This window comes from Otolemur garnettii, unplaced genomic scaffold (assembly GCF_000181295.1).
Source record: "Otolemur garnettii isolate 467f Iridium unplaced genomic scaffold, OtoGar3 scaffold00042, whole genome shotgun sequence".
In the NCBI taxonomy this organism is placed as follows: Eukaryota; Metazoa; Chordata; class Mammalia; order Primates; family Galagidae; genus Otolemur; species Otolemur garnettii.
Window position 1 is genome coordinate 2,713,395 of NW_003852437.1, and position 19,293 is coordinate 2,732,687.

Genomic DNA, 19,293 nt, shown 5'->3' on the forward strand with positions numbered 1-19,293 from the left:
TTGTTAAAATACTATTGCATAGTACATCAAGAAAATTTACGCACAAAGCTTTCAAAGTGAATAATGTCATGCAAATCATCATCAAAACTGTGAATTTCCTAAGGGCCAAGGGATTGAACCATTACCAGTTTCAGAAATTCCTTAAAAATATTGATACTGACTATGGTAACATCATTTACTTTTCAGAAGTAAGATGGCTAAGTCGAGGCCAAATGTTGAAAAGATTTTATGATTTGTGACATGTTATCAAGTCACTTATAGTATCAAAACCCAAATTTGTGCCAGAACTTAACAATGAAAACTGGCTTACAGATTTAGCATTTTTAGTGGACTTAAATGCTCATATAAAGGAGTTAAAATATGAATCTTCAAAGTGAAAAACCAACTTATTGATACAATATTTCAAACTCTAAAAGCATTCCAAATGAAATGGAAATTATGGCAAGCTCAAATTTAGGCAAGCAATTTTATGCACGTTGACACATTGGCTAAACACAGTGCTGCGAACAGCAAAAAGATACGCAACCTTGCCTTTCAATTTGATAAAAGAATTTGAAAACTGATTTCAAGATTTCTGGGAGAGTAATCAATATTTTGGTACCTTTGTAACTCCATTTTCAATTGACATAAATATGTTACCTGCCAATTTTGAAATGGAATGGTAGAGCTGCTGTTTGATACTCCAGGAAAAAATTGACCATGTCTCTTTACTGAACTTTTATAGGTCCTGTCTTTCCAGAAACAAATATCCTTCACTTTACAATGATGCCTTATTTGGGTCACTGCTTTTTGGCAGCACCTATATTTGTAAGCAACAATTTTCAAGAAAGAAGAATATTCAGAGTAAAATTGGAACCAAAATATCTCATGAGCATCATGAAAACTCACTGAGAATTGTAACTACTTCCATCAAACCAGATACTGATGCATTAGTTTCTCAAATACAATGTCAAGGTTCCCATTAGTTTTATGTGTCCAGTTTTCTTTTACTTTCGCAATAAAATTATCAAAAAGACTTGTTGTATTACTTAGATATGTACATTTTCTGTATTAGTGATCACAAACTTAGGATCTGCTCAATGATTTTAAAAGACTTTCTGAATGGGCTGTTGCATAATTAGGATCACTATGTGAGGACTTTATTGGTTATCTGTGGTATTGGTTATCATGAAAATTATGCAAGGACCATTTTTTTTGTTTGTTTGTTTTTCTCATCAGCTTTTGTTAGTGTTTGTGTATTTAATGTGTGGCCCAAGACAGTTCTTCTTTCAGTGTGGCACAGAAAAGCCTAAAGGTTGGGAGCCCCTGATTTAAATGCTATTATGAGTGATTTAATAAAATATTTGCTAAGTTTGAGATGGAAAATTTTGTAATTCTAACAACTAAAACACAGTTTATTTTCAAATCTTCAGTTGCTTAGCAACTGCCTATTCACAATATGTCCAAAATTTTATAAACACAGTTGTCTGTGTTAATCATGCTTATTAAAACTTACCGTATAAATTGATTTATATCCAAAGATTGTCGTACTTTTTGAACAAGTTGTGAAGATGCTTCCAAAGTAGTTGGGGATCGTGAATAAGACACTGTTTAAAAAAAAAAAGATGTAGGCTTTCAAAAAAAATTAGCAATGACTGTTAAATCTCATTTCAATTGAAAATTTTACTTTTTGTTAAAAAACAACCATTGATTGATTGAACATGCCTCATTTAATAACTACTGAATGTTATTACACTTTAAGTTAAATTAAGGGGATGACAAAATCAATATACCCTATTAAAAGAATAACAAAATGTTATTCTAATTATAGTTAAATGAATGAGTAAACAAAAAGAAGTCTTACTTTAAGTTATAAAATTTCATTACAAACAAGTTAAATGGTCCAATAGTTACAGATCTTGAGCTGCATATGAAAGTTATACTAAGCTCTATGGGGGTTGGGATATAAATATGTAAAAACCACATATATACTGAAATACTAAAGACAGTATTTTACCTCCCAGAAATTTTTATTCCAGTGGAGTAGGCAACATATAAAAGGTAAGATCAAATTAACATCAGCCTTCTATCCATAGAGCCCAAAAGAAAAGATTTAAGAGAATTTAGAGACTAGGATATTAACCTTTCAGCTTTACCGGATCACTTTTTCTTCTTAAAAAAAAAAAAAAACAAAACAGAAACAAAAACAAAAAATGGAGACAAGATGGCCCACTGGACCCAGCTTTCCACAGAGGCTTTTGTCCAGAAGGAGAGTTAAAGGACAGAAGTTTAGCAAGTAAGCCAATGGTTTGGAGCTGAGCCAAGAGAAAAGGTTGAAGAATGCACATTAACCCTGCTGAGGTGTGCTGTGAACCCAAGGAACAAACAACAGGTACAAAATCCATTGCCAAGTGGATGGGAGACCCCTCCCCCATGAGAATGGCTCACATTATACTCCACAGAAACAAGTGAGCAGAGTTCAGATCCCCTCCTATTTTATTCCACAGGAGAGGCCCTCTAATATCTGGAACTCCTTCCCTAGAGAGGATTTATAAATGTGCCACGGCACTCTCCCTCCAGGCATAAAACTGTATAAAACTGTACATATTCTCTACCTGCATTTCTGAACTCCCAGCACTCCCCTTCACTCTCACCCTGAGGTCTGGAAGCCTGTCTCCCATGGAGTCAAGATGCTTGGGCATTTTCTCGAGAGGTGTGGACAGGGCGTGGGCTGTTGCAGGTCTGTGCTGATTCTGCAGCACAGAAGTAAGGAGAAGATGGTGAACTGAGGCTGAGGGAAACCTACGGAGAGGGAAAGTCAGTGCCCCATGGCACAGAGCAGCAGCAGCGGCAGTGGGAATAGGACTCACACTCCTGGGGATATTTTGAAGAGACACTCCCTGCCTCTCTGGGCAACCAGAGGAAGCTGGGCATCTTCTCTGGTGGCAGCCACTGGCAGAACAGATCTGGGATGGAAATGCAGGCCCCATGAGTAAAGGTTATGCCTGAGGAGGTACCTGCCTGGGCGGAGTGGGGACTAGAATACGTGTATGCAGAGATGGCATACTCCCAGGGTGCAGCTGAACCAGGACTGCTTTGGTGAGCCTAAGACGCACTTGACACTCAGAGGATCATAGCTGAGACAAAAGCAGACGGGAAACCAAAAGCTGAGTATGAGCTCTAACCATGCCTGCCCCAACACAGACTGCAGCTGAGACAGATAACCTGCTCAGGGCAGCGGCACACACTGGGGCTGAGTCACAGTTTCTGTGAACTCAGTGTCTGATCCACAGGGGAATATAGTTGGGACAGAAACAAATTCTACAAAATTGTTCTGTTCTGTCAGCAACATCAATCAGGGGTGGGGTTGGAACTGAGTGAACTGCCCCAGCCTCCATTAAGCACCTGAGGTGGTTAGGCCTCAGCTCCCCCTGCAGGATAGTGGCAGAGAGCAGCAGCCTGGCCAAGGAGACATAGATCTCCCTGTGATTCAGGCAGGCACAAACCCCTGGAACATCGGCTCATAGGAGGGAACTGGGTCACAACCCTGTGGAGTTACCAGTGATTAGGTGTGACAGAGGTGCAAAGTGGGGAAGGAGGCATAAATCTTCCCAGACTAATTCATTTGCTGGTGGAGTCCTTCTGACCTCATGGAGCACCAGAACAAGTGATACTTGAGCTGCCAGCAGACCCCTCCTATCAAGTTGATGGAAACTTTTTGAACTTTCCCACCTGAGACTGGTGCTGACTGGACAATTGATTTGGACCTCTTGAACTGGGCCAATCACCTGAGGACTATCCAAAGTGGTACCCTGGATGTGTGGTTTTGGGAAGATTTCATTTTCCTTTTCCAATTGTTGCCTGTGGGAAGCTAGATGACTTTATTGCTGGTATTTCTCCATAGCTAAGACTTCAACCCAGAGTAACTGATTCACTAGGGTAGGACAGAAACCAGCTGAAAATAAGACAGAGCCACTGAGCCCCACCACACCAACTAGGTACCCAGTTTCTTAGGCCATAGCACTGTACAAGTCCTTTGCAAGGCTCTAGAGGAAAAGGTACAGACACCAGGCTGAGCTCTTGGGTAAAGGGCTGGTTAATTACTACTCCAGGAGCCCCCCAAACCAACTTCACCTTATCTGCTCATCTAGCCAAATGGTGTAAATTAATCACAAGATGAAATCAGCAGAAAAACTCTGGTAACATGAATATCCAGAGTAGATCAACTTCCCAAAGGAACAACACGCGGACACAACTGAAGATCCCATTCATAAACAGATGGCTAAGATGTCAGAAATTGACTTCAGAATTTGGATTGCACATAAGATTAATAAAATGTAGGTAAAGTTGGAATTAGAAATTCAAGGAGCATTTCAAAAGTTGTCTCAAGAATTCAATGAATTCAAAGATAAAAATCACCAAAGATTTTGTCATACTGAGACAAGAATTTGAAGCCCTCAAAGATCTGAGAAATACAGTAGAATCCCAGAATAACAGAATAGAGCAGGCAGAAGAAAGGATTTCTGATATTGAAGACAAAGCTTTTGAATGCTCCCAAGCAGTCAAAGAGGAAGAAAATTGGAGAACAAAAATGGATCATTCTCTCAGAAAGCTCTGGAATAATTCAAAGAAAATTAATATTCACCTTATAGGAATTCCTAAAGGCATTGAGGTGGCTTCAAAAGGCACAGAGGCTCTTCTTTATAAGATAATGAATGAGAACTTTCCAGACATGCCAAGAGATTCTGGAATTCAGATAGCAGAAAGTTTCAGAGCCCCAGCATGACTCAACCCAAAAAGACATCTCCTAGACACATCATAATTAACTTCGCCAAAGTTAAAATGAAGGATAAAATTCTGCAAGCAGCCAGACAGAAGAAAACCATAACCTACAAGGGGAAGAATAATAGAATGACTGCAGGTCTCTCTGCTGAAACCTTTCAAGCTAGAAGAGGGTGGTCAACTTTTAATGTCCTAAAACAAAATAACATTCAACCAAGCATCTTGTATCCAACTAAACTGAGTTTGATTTATGATGGAGAAATTAAATACTTTAATGATATTCACATGTTGAAGAAATTTGTCATAACTGAACCAGCTCTCCAGGATATTCTTAGACCTATCTTCCATAATGACCAGCACAATCCTCCACTACAAAAGTAAACTCACTCAGAAACTTTTGATCAAATTCCAACTTCCACAGTGGCAAAGGATTAAAAATGTCCACTGGACTTTCAAAAAACTCAATACCCAAAATTCTACCAAGCTTATTAATATTTATAATTAATGTGAATAGCTTAAGTTGTCCTCTAAAGAGGTACAAGTTGGCTGACTAGATATAAAAACTCAGGCCAGATATCTGTTGCATACAAGAATCTCATCTTACCTTAAAAGATAAATATAGACTCAGGGTGAAGGGATGGTTATCTATATTTCAGGCAAATGAAAATCAGAAAAAAGCAGGTGTTGCAATTTTATTCGCAGATACAATAGGCTTTAAACCAACAAAAGTAAAGAAAGACAACGATGGTCACGTCATATTTGTTAATGGTAAAACTTAACTTGAGATTTCAATTATTAACATTTATGCACCCAACCAGAATGTGCCTCAATTTATAAGAGAGACTCTTCTAACAGACATGAGCAACTGAATTTCCTCCAGCACCATAAGAGTCAGAGATTTTAACACTCCTTTGAAAGTATTGGATAGATCCTCCAAAAAGAAGCTGAGCAAAGAAATTTTAGACTTAAACTTAACCATGAGCAAAGAAATTTTAGACTTAAACTTAACCATTCAACATTTGGATTTAAAAGACATATACAAAACATTTCATCCTAACAAAACTGAATACACATTCTTCTCATCAGCCCATGGAAGATACTCCAAAATTGATCACATCTTAGGTCACAAGTCTAACCTTAGCAAATAAAAGAATAGAACTTATTCCTTGCATCTTCTCAGACAATCATGGAATAAAAGTTGAACTCAGCAACAACAGGAATCTGCAGACTCATGTAAAAACATGGAAGCTAAATAACCTTATGCTGAATGATAGATAGGTCAGAGATGAGATCAAGAAGGAAATTACCAAATTTTTGGAACAAAAGGACAATGAAAACACGAATTATAGGAACCTCTGTGATACTGCAAAGGCAGTCCTAAGAGGGAAATTTATAGCATTGCAAGCCTTCCTCAAAAGAATGGAAAGAGAGGAAGTTAACAACTTAATGGGACATCTTAAGCAACTGGAAGAGGAAAAACATTCCAATCCCAAACCCAGCAGAAGAAAAGAAATAACCAAAATTAGAGCAGAACTAAATGAAATTTGAAAACAAAAGGATTATACAACAGATCAATAAATCAAAAAGTTGGTTTTTTGAAAAGGTCAATAAAATAGATAAACCTTTGGCTAACCTAACCAGGAAAAAAAGAGTAAAATCTTCAATTTTGTCAATCAGAAATGGTAAAGACAAAATAACAACAGACTCTTCAGAAATTAAAAAAATCCTTAATGAATATTGTAAGAAACTCTATTCTCAGAAATACGAAAATCTGAACTAGATAGACCAATACTGGGAAGCACATCAACTTTCTAGGCTTAGCCAGAATTAAATGGAAATCTTGAACAGTTCTATATCAAGTTCTGAAATAGCATCAACTATACAAAATATCCCTAAAAAGAAAAGTCCAGGACCAGATGGCTTCACATTAGAATTCTACCAAACCTTTAAAGAGGAACTAGTACCTACATTACTCAACCTTTTTCAAATATAGAAAAAGGACTACTACCCAACACATTCTATGAAGCAAACATCACCTTGATCCCCAAACCATGAAAAGATCCAACAAGGAAAGAAAATTATAGACCAATATCACTAGTGAATATTGATGCAAAAATATTCAACAAAATCCTAGCAAACAGAATCCAGCAACATATCAAACAAATTATATACCATGACCAAGTGGGTTTTACCCCAGGGTCTCAAGGCTGGTTCAATATACATAAATCTATAAATATATTTCATCATATAAACAAATTAAAAAACAAAGACCACCAGGGTAGCAACCTAAAGGAGTAGGGCACTGGCCCCATATGCCAGAGTTGGTGGGTTCAAACCCAGCCCCAGCCAAAAAAAAAAAAAAAAAAAACCCAAACAAAGACCATATGATTCTCTCAATTGATGCAGAAAAAGCTTTTGATAATATCCAGCATCCTTTCATGATCAGAACACTTAAGAAAATGGGTATAGAAGGGATATTTCTTAAACTGATAGAGGCCATCTACAGCAAACCCATAGCCAATATCATATTGAATGGAGTTAAACTGCAATCATTTCTACTCAGATCAGAAACTAGGCAAGGTTGCTTATTGTCTCCACTGCTTTTTGACATTGTAATGAAGTTTTGGCCATCGCAATTAGGCAAGAAAAGGCGGTCAAGTGTATCCACATATGGTCAGAAGAGGTCAAACTTTCACTCTTTGCCAATGATAGGATTGCATAACTCGAAAACACCTGGAGTTCTACTACAAAACTCTTAGGAGTGATCAAAGAATATGGCAGCATCTCAGGAGACAAAATCAACAGTCATAAATCTATAGCCTTTATATATACCAATAATAGTCATGCTGAAAAAACAGTCAAGGACTCTATTTCGTTCACAGTAGTACCAAAGAAGATGAAATATATGGGAGTTTATCTAACAAAGGACATGAAAGATCTCTATAAAAAGAACTATGAAACTCTGAGAAAATAAATAGCTGAAGATGTTAACAAATGGAAAAACATACCATGCTCATGGCTGGGAAGAAACAACATTGTTAAAATGTCCATACTACCCAAAGCAATATACAATTTTAATGCAATCTCTATTAAAGCTCCACTGTCATATATACTTTAAAGATCTCAAAAAAAAATAATACTTTGTTTTATATAGAATCAGAAAAAACTTCGAATAGCCAAGGCATTACTCAGAAATAAAAACAAAGCAGCGAATTACACTATCAGACCTTAGACTATACTATAAATCAATAGTGATCAAAATAGCATGGTACTGGCACTAAAACAGAGAGGTAGATGTATGAAACAGAATAGAGAACCAAGAGATGAACCCAGCTACTTACCATTATTTGATCTTTGACAAGGCAATTAAAAACATTCAATGGGAAAAATATTCTCTATTTAATAAATGGTGCTGGGTGAACTGGCTGGTGACCTGCAGAAGACTGAAACTAAACCCACACCTCTCACCATTCACTAAGATAGACTTTCACTGGATTAAAGATTTAAACTTAAGGCATGAAACTATAAAAATACTAGAAGAAAGTTCAGGGAAAACTCTTCAAGAAATCAGCCTGGGTGAATATTTTATGAGGAGGACCCCCCTGGGCAATTGAAGCAATACCAAAAATACATTACTGGGACTTGATCAAACTAAAAGGCTTCTGCACAGCCAAAAACACAGTAAGTAAAGCAAGCAGATAGCCCTCAGAATGGGAGAAGATATTTGTAGGTTATGTCTCTAACAAAGGTTTAATAACCAGAATCCACAGAGAACTCAAACATATTAGCAAGAAAAGAACAAGTGATCCCATCTCAGTGTGGGTAAGGGACTTGAAGAGAAACTTCTCTGAAGAAGACAGATGTACGGCCTACAGACATATGAAAAAATGTTCATCTTCCTTAATCATCAGAGAAATGCAAATCAAAACTACTTTGAAATATTATCTAACTCCAGTAAGATTAGCCCGCATCACAAAATCCCAAAACTGAGATGTTGAGATGGATGTAGGAAAAAGGGAATACTTCTACACTGCTGGTGGGAGTGAAAACTAGTACATTCCTTTTGAAAGATGTTTGGAGAACACTTAGGGATCTAAAAATTGCCCTGCCATTCTATCCTATAATACCTCTAATAGGTATATATCCAGAAGACCAAAAATCACATTATAACAAAGATATTAGCATCAGAATGTGTATTGCAGCCCAATTCATAATTGCTAAGTCATGGAAGAAGCCCAAGTGCCCATCGACCCACAAATGGATTAATAAATTGTGGTATATGTATACCATGGAATATTATGCAGCCTTTAAAAAGATGGAGACTTTACCTCTTTCACATTTACATGGATGGAGTTAGAAATTATTCTTCTTAGCATAGTATCTCAAGAATGGAAGAAAAAGTATCCAATGTACCCAGCCCTACTATGAAACCAAGTTATAGCTTTCATATAAAAGCTATAACCCAATTATAGCCCAAGAATATGGGGATAGGGAGGGAATGGGAGGGGGGAGGATGAGTAGAGGGAGAGTGATTGGTGGGACTATGGTGCATCTTACGAGTACATGTGAAACTTACTAAATGTAGACTACAAATGTCTTAACATAATAACTAAGAAAATACCATGAAGGCTATGTTAACCTGTTTGATGAAAATATTTCAAATTATATATAAAACCAGCACATTGTACCCCATGATTGTATCAAGTGCACAGCTATGATTTAATAAATAAAAAAGAGGAAAGAAAACTTCTTGATGCATAATTTGAATATCATTAAATTCACCATTTTAAGGGTCAAATTTAATCCTTATTAGCAAATTTACCATGTTATGTGACCATGAGTAAAATCCAATTCTGAAACATTTCCATCATCTATCTTTCACATAAAGTCCCTATTTCCACCACAAACTCTGAGCAACCATTAATCTAGTTAGGTCTCTATAGATGTATTTTTCCTGGATTTTTTATTTATGTAGGAGAATATTGCAGTATCATTTGGTAAAATTATATTTGATTTTTAAAGAAATTTTCAAACCATAGTGTTTTGATTATTATTGTTAACTTCATAATCAATTTTGAAATTACAAAGTAAAAATCTCAATTATTCTTTTTTAAGAAAGACTATTTTTTAGAGCAGTTTTAGGTTCACGGTAAAATTGAGAGAAAGGTAAAGTGGTATCCCATAAGCCTCTTTCTCTTACATGTGCACAGATTCTCCCATTGTCAGCATTCCTCATCAGAGAAAGACATTTTTTACAAAGACAACAAAGACAACCACAACATTTACAAACAAAGTGAGTTTTATGCCTTCCTTCCTAAATAGCATATCTTTACTTTCCTTTGCTAGGGCTTTCAGAGGTCATCTTTGGCTTGTTTCTAATCTTAGTGGTAAAGCCTCTAGTTCCTCACCATCAAGTATGTTAAGTATAGTGTTTTTTGGTTGAAAATTCTTTATCATGTTGAAGAAGTTTTCCTCCCATTTGTTTTTGCTTTTTTAAAATTATTTTGGCTATTCTGGGTTCTTTGAATTTCCATATGTTTTGGAATCAGCTCACCAAATTCTATAAAATGTCTTCTGTGATTTTGATAGACATGCCACTGAATTTATAGATCATTATGAGGAAGATTACGACCTGAACAACACTAGGTCTTCTATTCTAAAGCATGGACTGTTCATTTAGATCTTCTAAGATTTCCTTTGATGATGCTTCGTAATTTTCAACATATAAATTTATTTCCAAGCCTTTAATATTGACACTATTGTGAATGAGAGAGAGAGATTTGAAGGTACTCCCCTGCAAGCCATGGCTGTGAGAAAGTGGGTGTAGCCAAGGTATAAGGTGGCCTTAGAAACTGGAAAAGGAAACAGATCCTTTCCTACAGCCTCTGGTCAGCCAACACCCTGATTCTTAAGTGTGGCCTTTTGACAGAATCCAAGTTTTACATAAAAAATCTTTTCATTAAAAGGGGTACAGCAGAGAAAGATGAAGTTTTTCTTGCCTCCTTTGGTGCTTAAAAAGGAATGGTCTTGACATCAGAAGGCCTGCAGGTTCTCCACTATTTCCTGCAAGTATATCCCTTCACAATTATTTTGATTATAATGAAAATGTCTGAATAGATTGATGGTTAAAGATGTGAAGAAATGAGGACTAGGTAAACTGAAACTGGGGCACAAGCTGCACTGCTTCACAACACGGGCCTGTGGGTATGAGGAATGTGAAGTCTGAACTGTGACCACCCTCAGCCTGGTGCGAACTTAAGAGTCAACATTATGTTCAATTTTATCAATTTAAAGATGACCTTGTTAGCCACAAGTTAGTGCAGTGGGGCTTGCATGGGTAGAGGTTGGTGTGGCCTTGGACAAAACATTGATAGGGTAAATTGAAGATGACACAAATAAATGGAAATATATCCCATGAACATAGAATAGAAGCATTAATATTGTTAAAATATCCATAATACTCAAAGGAATCTACAGATTCAATGAAATCCCTATCAAAATTCCAATGTCATTTTTTCAGAGAAATATAAAAGATCCTCCTACAATTTATATGGTACCACAAAAGACCTCAAAATAGAAAGGCCCCCAAAGACACCCAAAGACTCCATTCAAAGAACCCAGAATAGCCAGAAAGAAATCTTGACCAAAAAAGATCATCACATCATGTGTGAAGACATCACACTACATGATTTCAAACTATATTACAAAGATATAGTAACCAAAAAAGCATGGTAATGGCTAAGGATAGATACCTCTAACAAAAGAGTGGGGCAGAAAACCCAGAAATAAACCCACACTTACAGTCTAACACACCAGGGGAGAAGACAGCCTCTTCAATAAATGGTCTTGGGAAAACTGGATATCCATGTACAAAAAAATGAAAATGGACCCTTATCTGACCCTTATACAAGGATCAACTGAAAAGGGATTAAATACTTAAATGTAAGACCTGAAACTGTAAAACTAGTAGAAGAAAATATATGGGAAATGCTCCATGATATTGGTCTGGGGAATGATTTCTTGGATATGATCCCAAAAGCACAAATGACCAAAGCAAAAATAGTGCAAGTGGGATTGTGTCAAACTAAAAAACCTCTGCACCACAAAGAAAACAATTAACTCAGTGAAGAGCAAATGACCAGCTCTGACAAGTAAAATGAAGACCTACATATCCAAAGTCCACATTTTTCTATTTTTGTAGCCCTAGCCATCACAGATGTTTAAGTAAAAGTCTTTTCCAGAGTTTTTACTTGAAAGTATGTATTTATGTGACTCACAAGAGCAATACTTACTGGTGTTTTCCTTGCGGGAGCTGGTGTCCCGCTCTTCATTGCCCACCGGGGATGCTCCTCCACTGTCACTGCTCACAGGTTTTGCCAGATCCTTCAAACCCTTGGACATTTGCCACTTTTTCCATACCATAGTCCCTGTCATTGTCGCATCTTTGCTCTCTGAACTCCCAGAATTCTTTACCTCTGGTTCTTTGACGGCACTTGCAGGTGTTTCAACTATAACATGACGTGTGCGTTACTGAAAAAGCTTGAATTCTATGAGGTCACAGCAACAGACAACACAGATGGGGCACAAATTTGGAGCGGGTGACTGTAAAGCTTTTTTGCTTTTAACCAGAGCACAGAAAAATAGACCTTGGTATCTCAGAGGGCAATGTAGGCGGCCCAGGTGGGCAGTGTGTTTGGAAGCTGCGTCAGGATACTAAAACTTCCCATAAAGAAAGAGGCTTTTAGGAGCTGAGACTATATAAATGGAAATGATTATCCAGGAGAAATTAGGACTGCCATGGAGGTGGGCCCTGGAGAAAGGGCAACCAGTCCTTTGCTGACAACGGTTCGTGCATGGATGGGGTCTCCTTTATGGGCAGGGGGCTCTGCGTGCAGGCACTTATCCAAAATTGTATTAAATTAGAGCTGGAAGGGGATTTTGCTTGTAACACTATAGAACTGGAAGGTTTTTCCTTTAAATATTTCATTCCTACTTTTCCCAGAAAAACTGTGTAAAGCCTCCCAGGACTTCCCCATTATACAGACATTATTTCCCTATTTATCAACTGCAGGTGATCAACTTTATGTTACATTCTGCATTGCCTGAAAGGTAATAGATAAAATAGTGCTGCAGACCATGAAATATTGAAATAAAAGGCAGACACTTGGTGGTCTAGAGTTGGTTCTTTAAAAGCATTAAAAGTTATGCACCTGCTAGAGCAAGACTGATGAAAAGAAAAAGGGGGTGAAAATAAAATGTATTCCAATAATTTGGCAAAATAAATGTTAGGTAAAAATAATTTTTTATGGGCGGCTCCTGTGGCTCAAAGGAGTAGGGCACCGGCCCCATATGCCAGAGGTGGTGGGTTCAAACCCAGCCCTGGCTAAAAACTGCAAATAATAATAATAATAATAATAATTTTTTACCTACAAATAAATAAATTTATCTTACCTAGGTAAAATAAAATTTTCATAAAACACAGTTTACTTTCCAGACACAGGAAGAGAGAGAAAAACCAAATAGACCCATGAAGTACATACAAGGCTAAATTGATGAAATGCAAGAAGAGGCAAAATCCCTCCAGCCGGTGACCAGGTTGGAGAAGTGATTACCCCGAGGGAGGAAGGGAGCTGGTAACAAAGGAGGAGGACTTGTGGGGTGAGGTAAGTGTTTTATATCTTGATCTGAACAGTGGCTCCTGAATGTATTCAGACGCAAATAAGCTTCCTCTGGTAAGACTTGTGCCTTTACTGTGTGTTTGTTAGAGGACAAGGTCAGACCCTTGAGTCCTGTTTTTCACTAGGCCCTGCCCTTGGTTGCTGACCCCCTTTTAGTAACCAGTCCCGTTAACCCAGTTTACACAGCATCCATCCACCCACCCTTGTGGTCCAGTCAAGTTCCTCTTGGTGATTTTCCATCTATTCCCTCTCCTGCCTTATTGGTCATAAATCCCTACTTGTCCCTGCTGTATTCAGAGCTGACTTCGATCTCTTCACCATTTCAGTAGTCTTGAATAAAGTTTTGTGTGTGTGTCAGTTTTAATGTCAGTTTCACTTTCTTTGCAACTGTTAATACAATTATTTTTAAACAGTAAACTCTATAGCCAAAAAAAAAGAGAAATTAATCTTATTCACCTTTTTGTTTTTGTGCTAATGTTACATTAATTCTAACTGTTAGAGGAGTGAGTGTGTTAGGAGCTAGAGATATTTCGAATCCCAACTTTGTCACTTTCTAGATAAATGACTGTGAAATGGGAATAGTAATGTCTCCCTCGCAGGTGCTATGGGTTAAAGTGAGATTAATAAACATGCAAAACTTTGCACAGTGCCCTACCCAGGGTAATAGGGTTAGGGTGATGCCAGCTGTTCACACAGCTCCTCTTAAAAGTTAAGGGATAGGGCCTGTCCGCAGGCTGGCTCCATCTCGGAGTATCTTGTAAACTTAAGAAATTATTGACACTCTCTGCACTGATGTCTTATAGGTAAATTAGAAATATTATATGCTCAAGAGGGTTGACGCCTATTAATGGAATAATATAAAGCATAGTGCCGGTTCCAAGGCAGTTACTTAATAAACTAAGTTCATTTTATTATTATGATTCTTCTGGTTACTTGTTACTGTTGAGAATTATAGCAGCAGGCCTGCCTTCATGTCCCCACTGCCACCTGCCAACTAGCTTGCACCCTCATCTCTGGGTTCATATTTACTTGTGGGGGTGGGCAGGAAAGTAGGACCTAAAAGTGAAAATGAGTGAAGGTGATTTGAGCGATTTGAGAATTTAACTGTTATCTGAAATTGCGTAACTTTTTACAATCCTGAAGGAAAGCGATCCCGAAATGTTTCCTTTTACCAAGCATGACCCACTCGTTTTCAAGAGTCAAGTCTCTCTGCCCTGTAGCAGGCCGGGCAGCATTCACTGACCTTCCTCCGGGGCTTTAGTTTGGCTTTCAGACACAGGAAAAGTCTCAGGGTCAGGTGTCTTCTGAATGAACCGGCTGAGGTAATGCAAACGAGCCTGAGAAGCCTAAAGAACACACGTTAGCAGCCTTTTAACGTTCCTGAAAACCAGCAACCAGCGGAGGCAACAGCCTATTAACGGTGCTCAGTCTCAAGGGAAACGGGAAAGTGGGAATTGACTAGGGCAGTTTGAGCCAGGCCAACCCTCCTTAATTAGCCAATAAATTCAAATTCAGAACCCTCCACAACTAATACACTGGGCATGCGATCACAGATTCACCTGCTCCTGAACCTTTTTCATCTGCCCAAGGTAAGCTGTGTTGGAATATGAAACACTTAACTGTTTTCAGGATGGGGATCTGTCAGGTTCAGGGATGGGAGACTAGGCATGCAAATTCCACAAGGGGGCAGCACATGCCTTTTATATTAATAATATTTGAAAAATACCTATCCAAGCTGTCCAAAATACAGGAAAGCACACATTATACATTTGCATGCTTTCTTACTTGAGGTGTTATGGGAGGACGTGGACACAGAGCTATGGAAAAGAATGAGGTAGCTCATAGTTTGGGTCTGTAAGTGGAGCTACCACGTACTTTGTTGTGATTATCGGGAGGGGAATATTTCACATCGTTTCCAAATGTGGGCCTTCAACATTTGGTCACGCAATGTCCGATAAAATTCCAGATACCATTTCTAAAGGAAAGACTATGAGGTTTGACCAGCATGACTGTTTTCTCAGACCTTCCCTAAGGATGAAAAGTAAAAACTGCCAGTGTTTCTAAGTCAGGTGACCTTGGTGGCTCTTCCTGGCTCTGTTGTCTCCCAGGCTTGCTTCATGGCTCGGATTTCGTCTGCTCGCTCTGTATCTTTTTTCACTTCTAATAGTTCGGATTCAGTGTGTTCAGTGACCAGCCTCAAAGTCCAGTAGGGTTTGTTTGGGTCTTCTTGCTGAGAGTGCACAGTGGATGTCTGACAAGATAAAATAGAAGCCTTCGGGTAGGAGGCTATCCTTTCAGAAGGGTCTAACTTTTACCCTCTGATACATAATTTTACTGTTAGCTGTTTTATCCGAGAGAACTGAAAACTTGCATTCACAAAAGACTTGTACCAGAATGCCCATTGCGGTCATAATAACACAAAGAAGGAAACATAAATGTCTACCCACTGGGGAATGGATAAACACCTTGTCGTCTATTCATATAATCGGGTGCTACTTAACACTAAAAAGTAATAAACTACTTGTACACATCACGGTAAAACAACATACGCAGGTAAAGAAGTTGAGCACACAAGAGTACATCTCGTATCATTCACTTATATGAAATTCCACGACAAGCAATGCTAGTCTATGGTGACTAGATCAGTGGTTGATCAGACATTGAAGATGGGGCACAGGGTGACAGATTGCGAAGAAGTTTGAAGGTAGTTTTCAGCTTGTGGAAATTATCTATCATCTATATCTTGATGGGTATATGGATTATATGGTGAATACACTTGTCAAAGCCCACTGAATTGTACGATTGTACATGAATTTTACTTAAAATTGTACATAAGAAATTATAAATTACCCTTATGCCCACATATAGAATCTTGTCACAAGAATGAGATCAAGATAGTTGGTCATTTTCAGGTCTGGATATATTTGCTATGTATCTATTATGAAAGCTAACAACATTTTGATGGCTCCCAGGGTCACTTCAGTGGACTATAGTCTGGGAGCAGAATGATAAAGGATTTGATAGCTTGTGCATAGGTGAGGCTCATTGGTGGCAACTGGCTAGGAAGGCAAGGTTGAAACTGATGAGGTTATGCATCACTTTACATAAGGTGGAGACTGTTTTCATTATCCACGTCAAATGATGTAAAGCTGGGGAAGGGCGGATTGGTACAGATACTGAGTAAAGTTTTCATGTGAAGGTTGGTTTCACTGTTACCAAAAAGACCTTACTTCCTACAGTATTTCCCAAATATTCTGATGAGAACTGTGTCTCACAAATGGAAATTCTTTTATTTCTTCCTTTTAAAACAGTGTGTTCACTTTTCTTTTTAAACTTCTTGATAAATGAGTTTATAAAAAACTTTCCTGGGGTGCAGTTTTGACTGGGGAAGGGAGCACCATGAAGGTCGTAAAGGAAAGCCACGTGTCTTGTAGGAACATATGGATTGAGTTAAGCTTATTTATTTCATTTTTAAGGGTAGAGTTCCTCTGGGAAATAAAATCTTTCAAAGGCAATGGACGCTTCCTGGAGCCTGGTACAACGGAGTCATCATGGCTTCTCTGTATTTGCTAAGTTTCCTTCACTGCCTATTTTACCAGCAACATCCCACTTAGTTAATCCTGGAAACCTGGGAGATGCACCACTTGTTCCTTGACACTCAATATGGCTCAATAATTACATCAGCTTTACCTGGCTAATCCAGGCAGATTAGGACCCATGCTTTCTACCACTGCACACACTCTGTTTATTTAAAACACACTCTGTTTTATTTATTTAAAACTCTGTTTATTTTTAGTCTCTTCCATTAGACTGGTGAGTTCTTTTAGGATAGGCACCAGATCATATTAATCTTCAGAGCCAAAGTCCCAAGAAAAGTGTTCTATGTACTAAAAGTTCAATGAATGCTTTTGATACTGAACTGAAAGGGGAAACTTGGAGGAAGTGTTCAAGGAAAGTTCTCATGATTTCTAGATGGTGGTTGGAATCAGGGGGATAGAATTTTTCATAGTTTTATCCTCAGATGAGCTAGGCAGGCAAGCATCCACGGAACTCTAATTCATTAAGTGACTCCAGTTTTACAAGTACCATACTCACCGGAGGCTCAAAGCGAGGTGCTTGTTTTTCTTTGGCTGTCTTTTCTTTCTCAGACGCCTTATCTTTGCCTTTCCTTGTTGTCTTGGAAGTTGCTGAAGATTTCTGCCCCTCGCTAATTGTATGGGAATCTGGGCTTCCCATGGTAACTAATTCCTCGTGTTTCTCACTATGAGCTAGAGAGAAATAAAAATGGAAACCATTGAGTTGTGATATAACAATAAAACCATTTCACACAGGGACAGGGGAAGTGGTTAATCCATGAGATTTGGGTTTTCTTTTTGTAAAGCAAACATCTTCTATAAAGGTATGTGTGACTCCTTTTTATAAAACTGACAAATAATTCGTATACCACTAACTTGCCATTGAAATGGATAAATCAATGGGCTTTGGTACATTCCTAAGATTATGCAGCTGTCTCCACTATCTAATTTGTTTTCTATCTGGGTAATTTTTATTTCACTTCTTGTATGATTGCCCTGTCTAATACTTCCAATATAATGGTGAATTCCTTTATCTCTGCTCTAATCTTTTTTTTTTAGAGACAGAGTCTCACTTTGTTGCCCTCAGTAGACTGTCTTGGTATCACAGTTCACAGCAACCTCCAGCTCTTGGGCTTAGGCGATTCTCTTGCCTCAGCCTCCCCAGTAGCTGGGACTATAGGTGCCTGCCACAACACCTAGCTATTTTGTGTGTGTGTGTGTTGCAGTTTGGCCAGGGCCAGGTAGGGCAGATTTATTAATGACAAATATTTTTTTCATATCTTAATTTCTCCTTAATAATCCTTTATTTTTTAAGAATAGTTTTTCTGTGTTTAAAATTCTGGCTTGACAATTTATTTTCAGTTATTCGAATATGTCCTCATACTGGCTTCTGATCTCCATGAGTTTTGGTTAAAAAATCTGTGATAATCTTATCTGGTATCCCTTGTATGTGAGAAGTCACTTTTCCCTTGCTGCTTTTAAAATTCTTTGCCTTTGCAGTTAGTTTGATTATGATGTGTCTGTGTATCTCTTTCATTTTATTCTACTTAGAGTTTGTTTAGCTTCTTAAATGTGCCAATTCATGTTTTTCATCAAATTTGGGACATTTTCAGCCATTATTTCTTCAAATACCTTTCTGCTACTTTCTTTTCATCCTTTCCTTCTATAGTTCCCATTATGTATATGTTGGTATGTGTGATAGTGTCCAACAAGTCTCTCAGGATCTGTCCAGTTTTCTTCATTCCTTATCCTCAGACTGGATAATCTTGATCAAACTATCTCCCATCCTATGGAGAAGGCTTTTCATAGTGAGTTAAATTCAAGTCAGTTTTATAAGTGAAGTCTTCTAGAAAATCACCAGACATGTCAAATAATAATCAGTCTTTGGGAATAAAGCCTTGAAAGAAATCTAGTTCCTTTTTACTTCTTCTGATGTCTGCCAGTCTGTGATAGGAATATGGGTTGTTATTTTTTAAGGCCTCTGCTGAGTTGGGAAACAAGGGATAGGTCTAGGACAAGTGGAAATGCCATATAGTTTCTGGTTCTTACACAGATTCGTCTGCCTCACTCTCCAATTGCTGTAAGGTTTTTAAAATTTCCAGAGCCCTGAAAAAGTTAATTGTGATAGTTTTTACCAGGCTTTTTATTGATTTTGTGGAGGAATTAATTTCAGAGTCCTTACTCTGCCATCTCCACTGGATTTGTTTTCTTATCTGAACCTCCTGAGGACTTCTTTGTGCTGTTTGGCTGGGCAAGATTTGAGAGAAAAGAAAATTCAC

At 38.0% G+C, this 19,293-nt stretch overlaps 1 protein-coding gene across 1 annotated transcript in view; it reads right to left on the reverse strand.

Moving 5' to 3' along the window:
- Positions 1-19,293, reverse strand: part of ADGB (androglobin) — a 174,552-nt gene that overhangs the window by 6,424 nt on the left and 148,835 nt on the right. The window contains exons 30-34 of the mRNA XM_003790264.2: positions 17,535-17,707; positions 15,514-15,690; positions 14,683-14,785; positions 12,054-12,269; positions 1,496-1,586 (exon numbers count right to left, since the gene is read on the reverse strand). Coding sequence (XP_003790312.1) covers positions 1,496-1,586; positions 12,054-12,269; positions 14,683-14,785; positions 15,514-15,690; positions 17,535-17,707 — 760 coding nt within the window. The remainder of the gene's footprint in view (positions 1-1,495; positions 1,587-12,053; positions 12,270-14,682; positions 14,786-15,513; positions 15,691-17,534; positions 17,708-19,293) is intronic.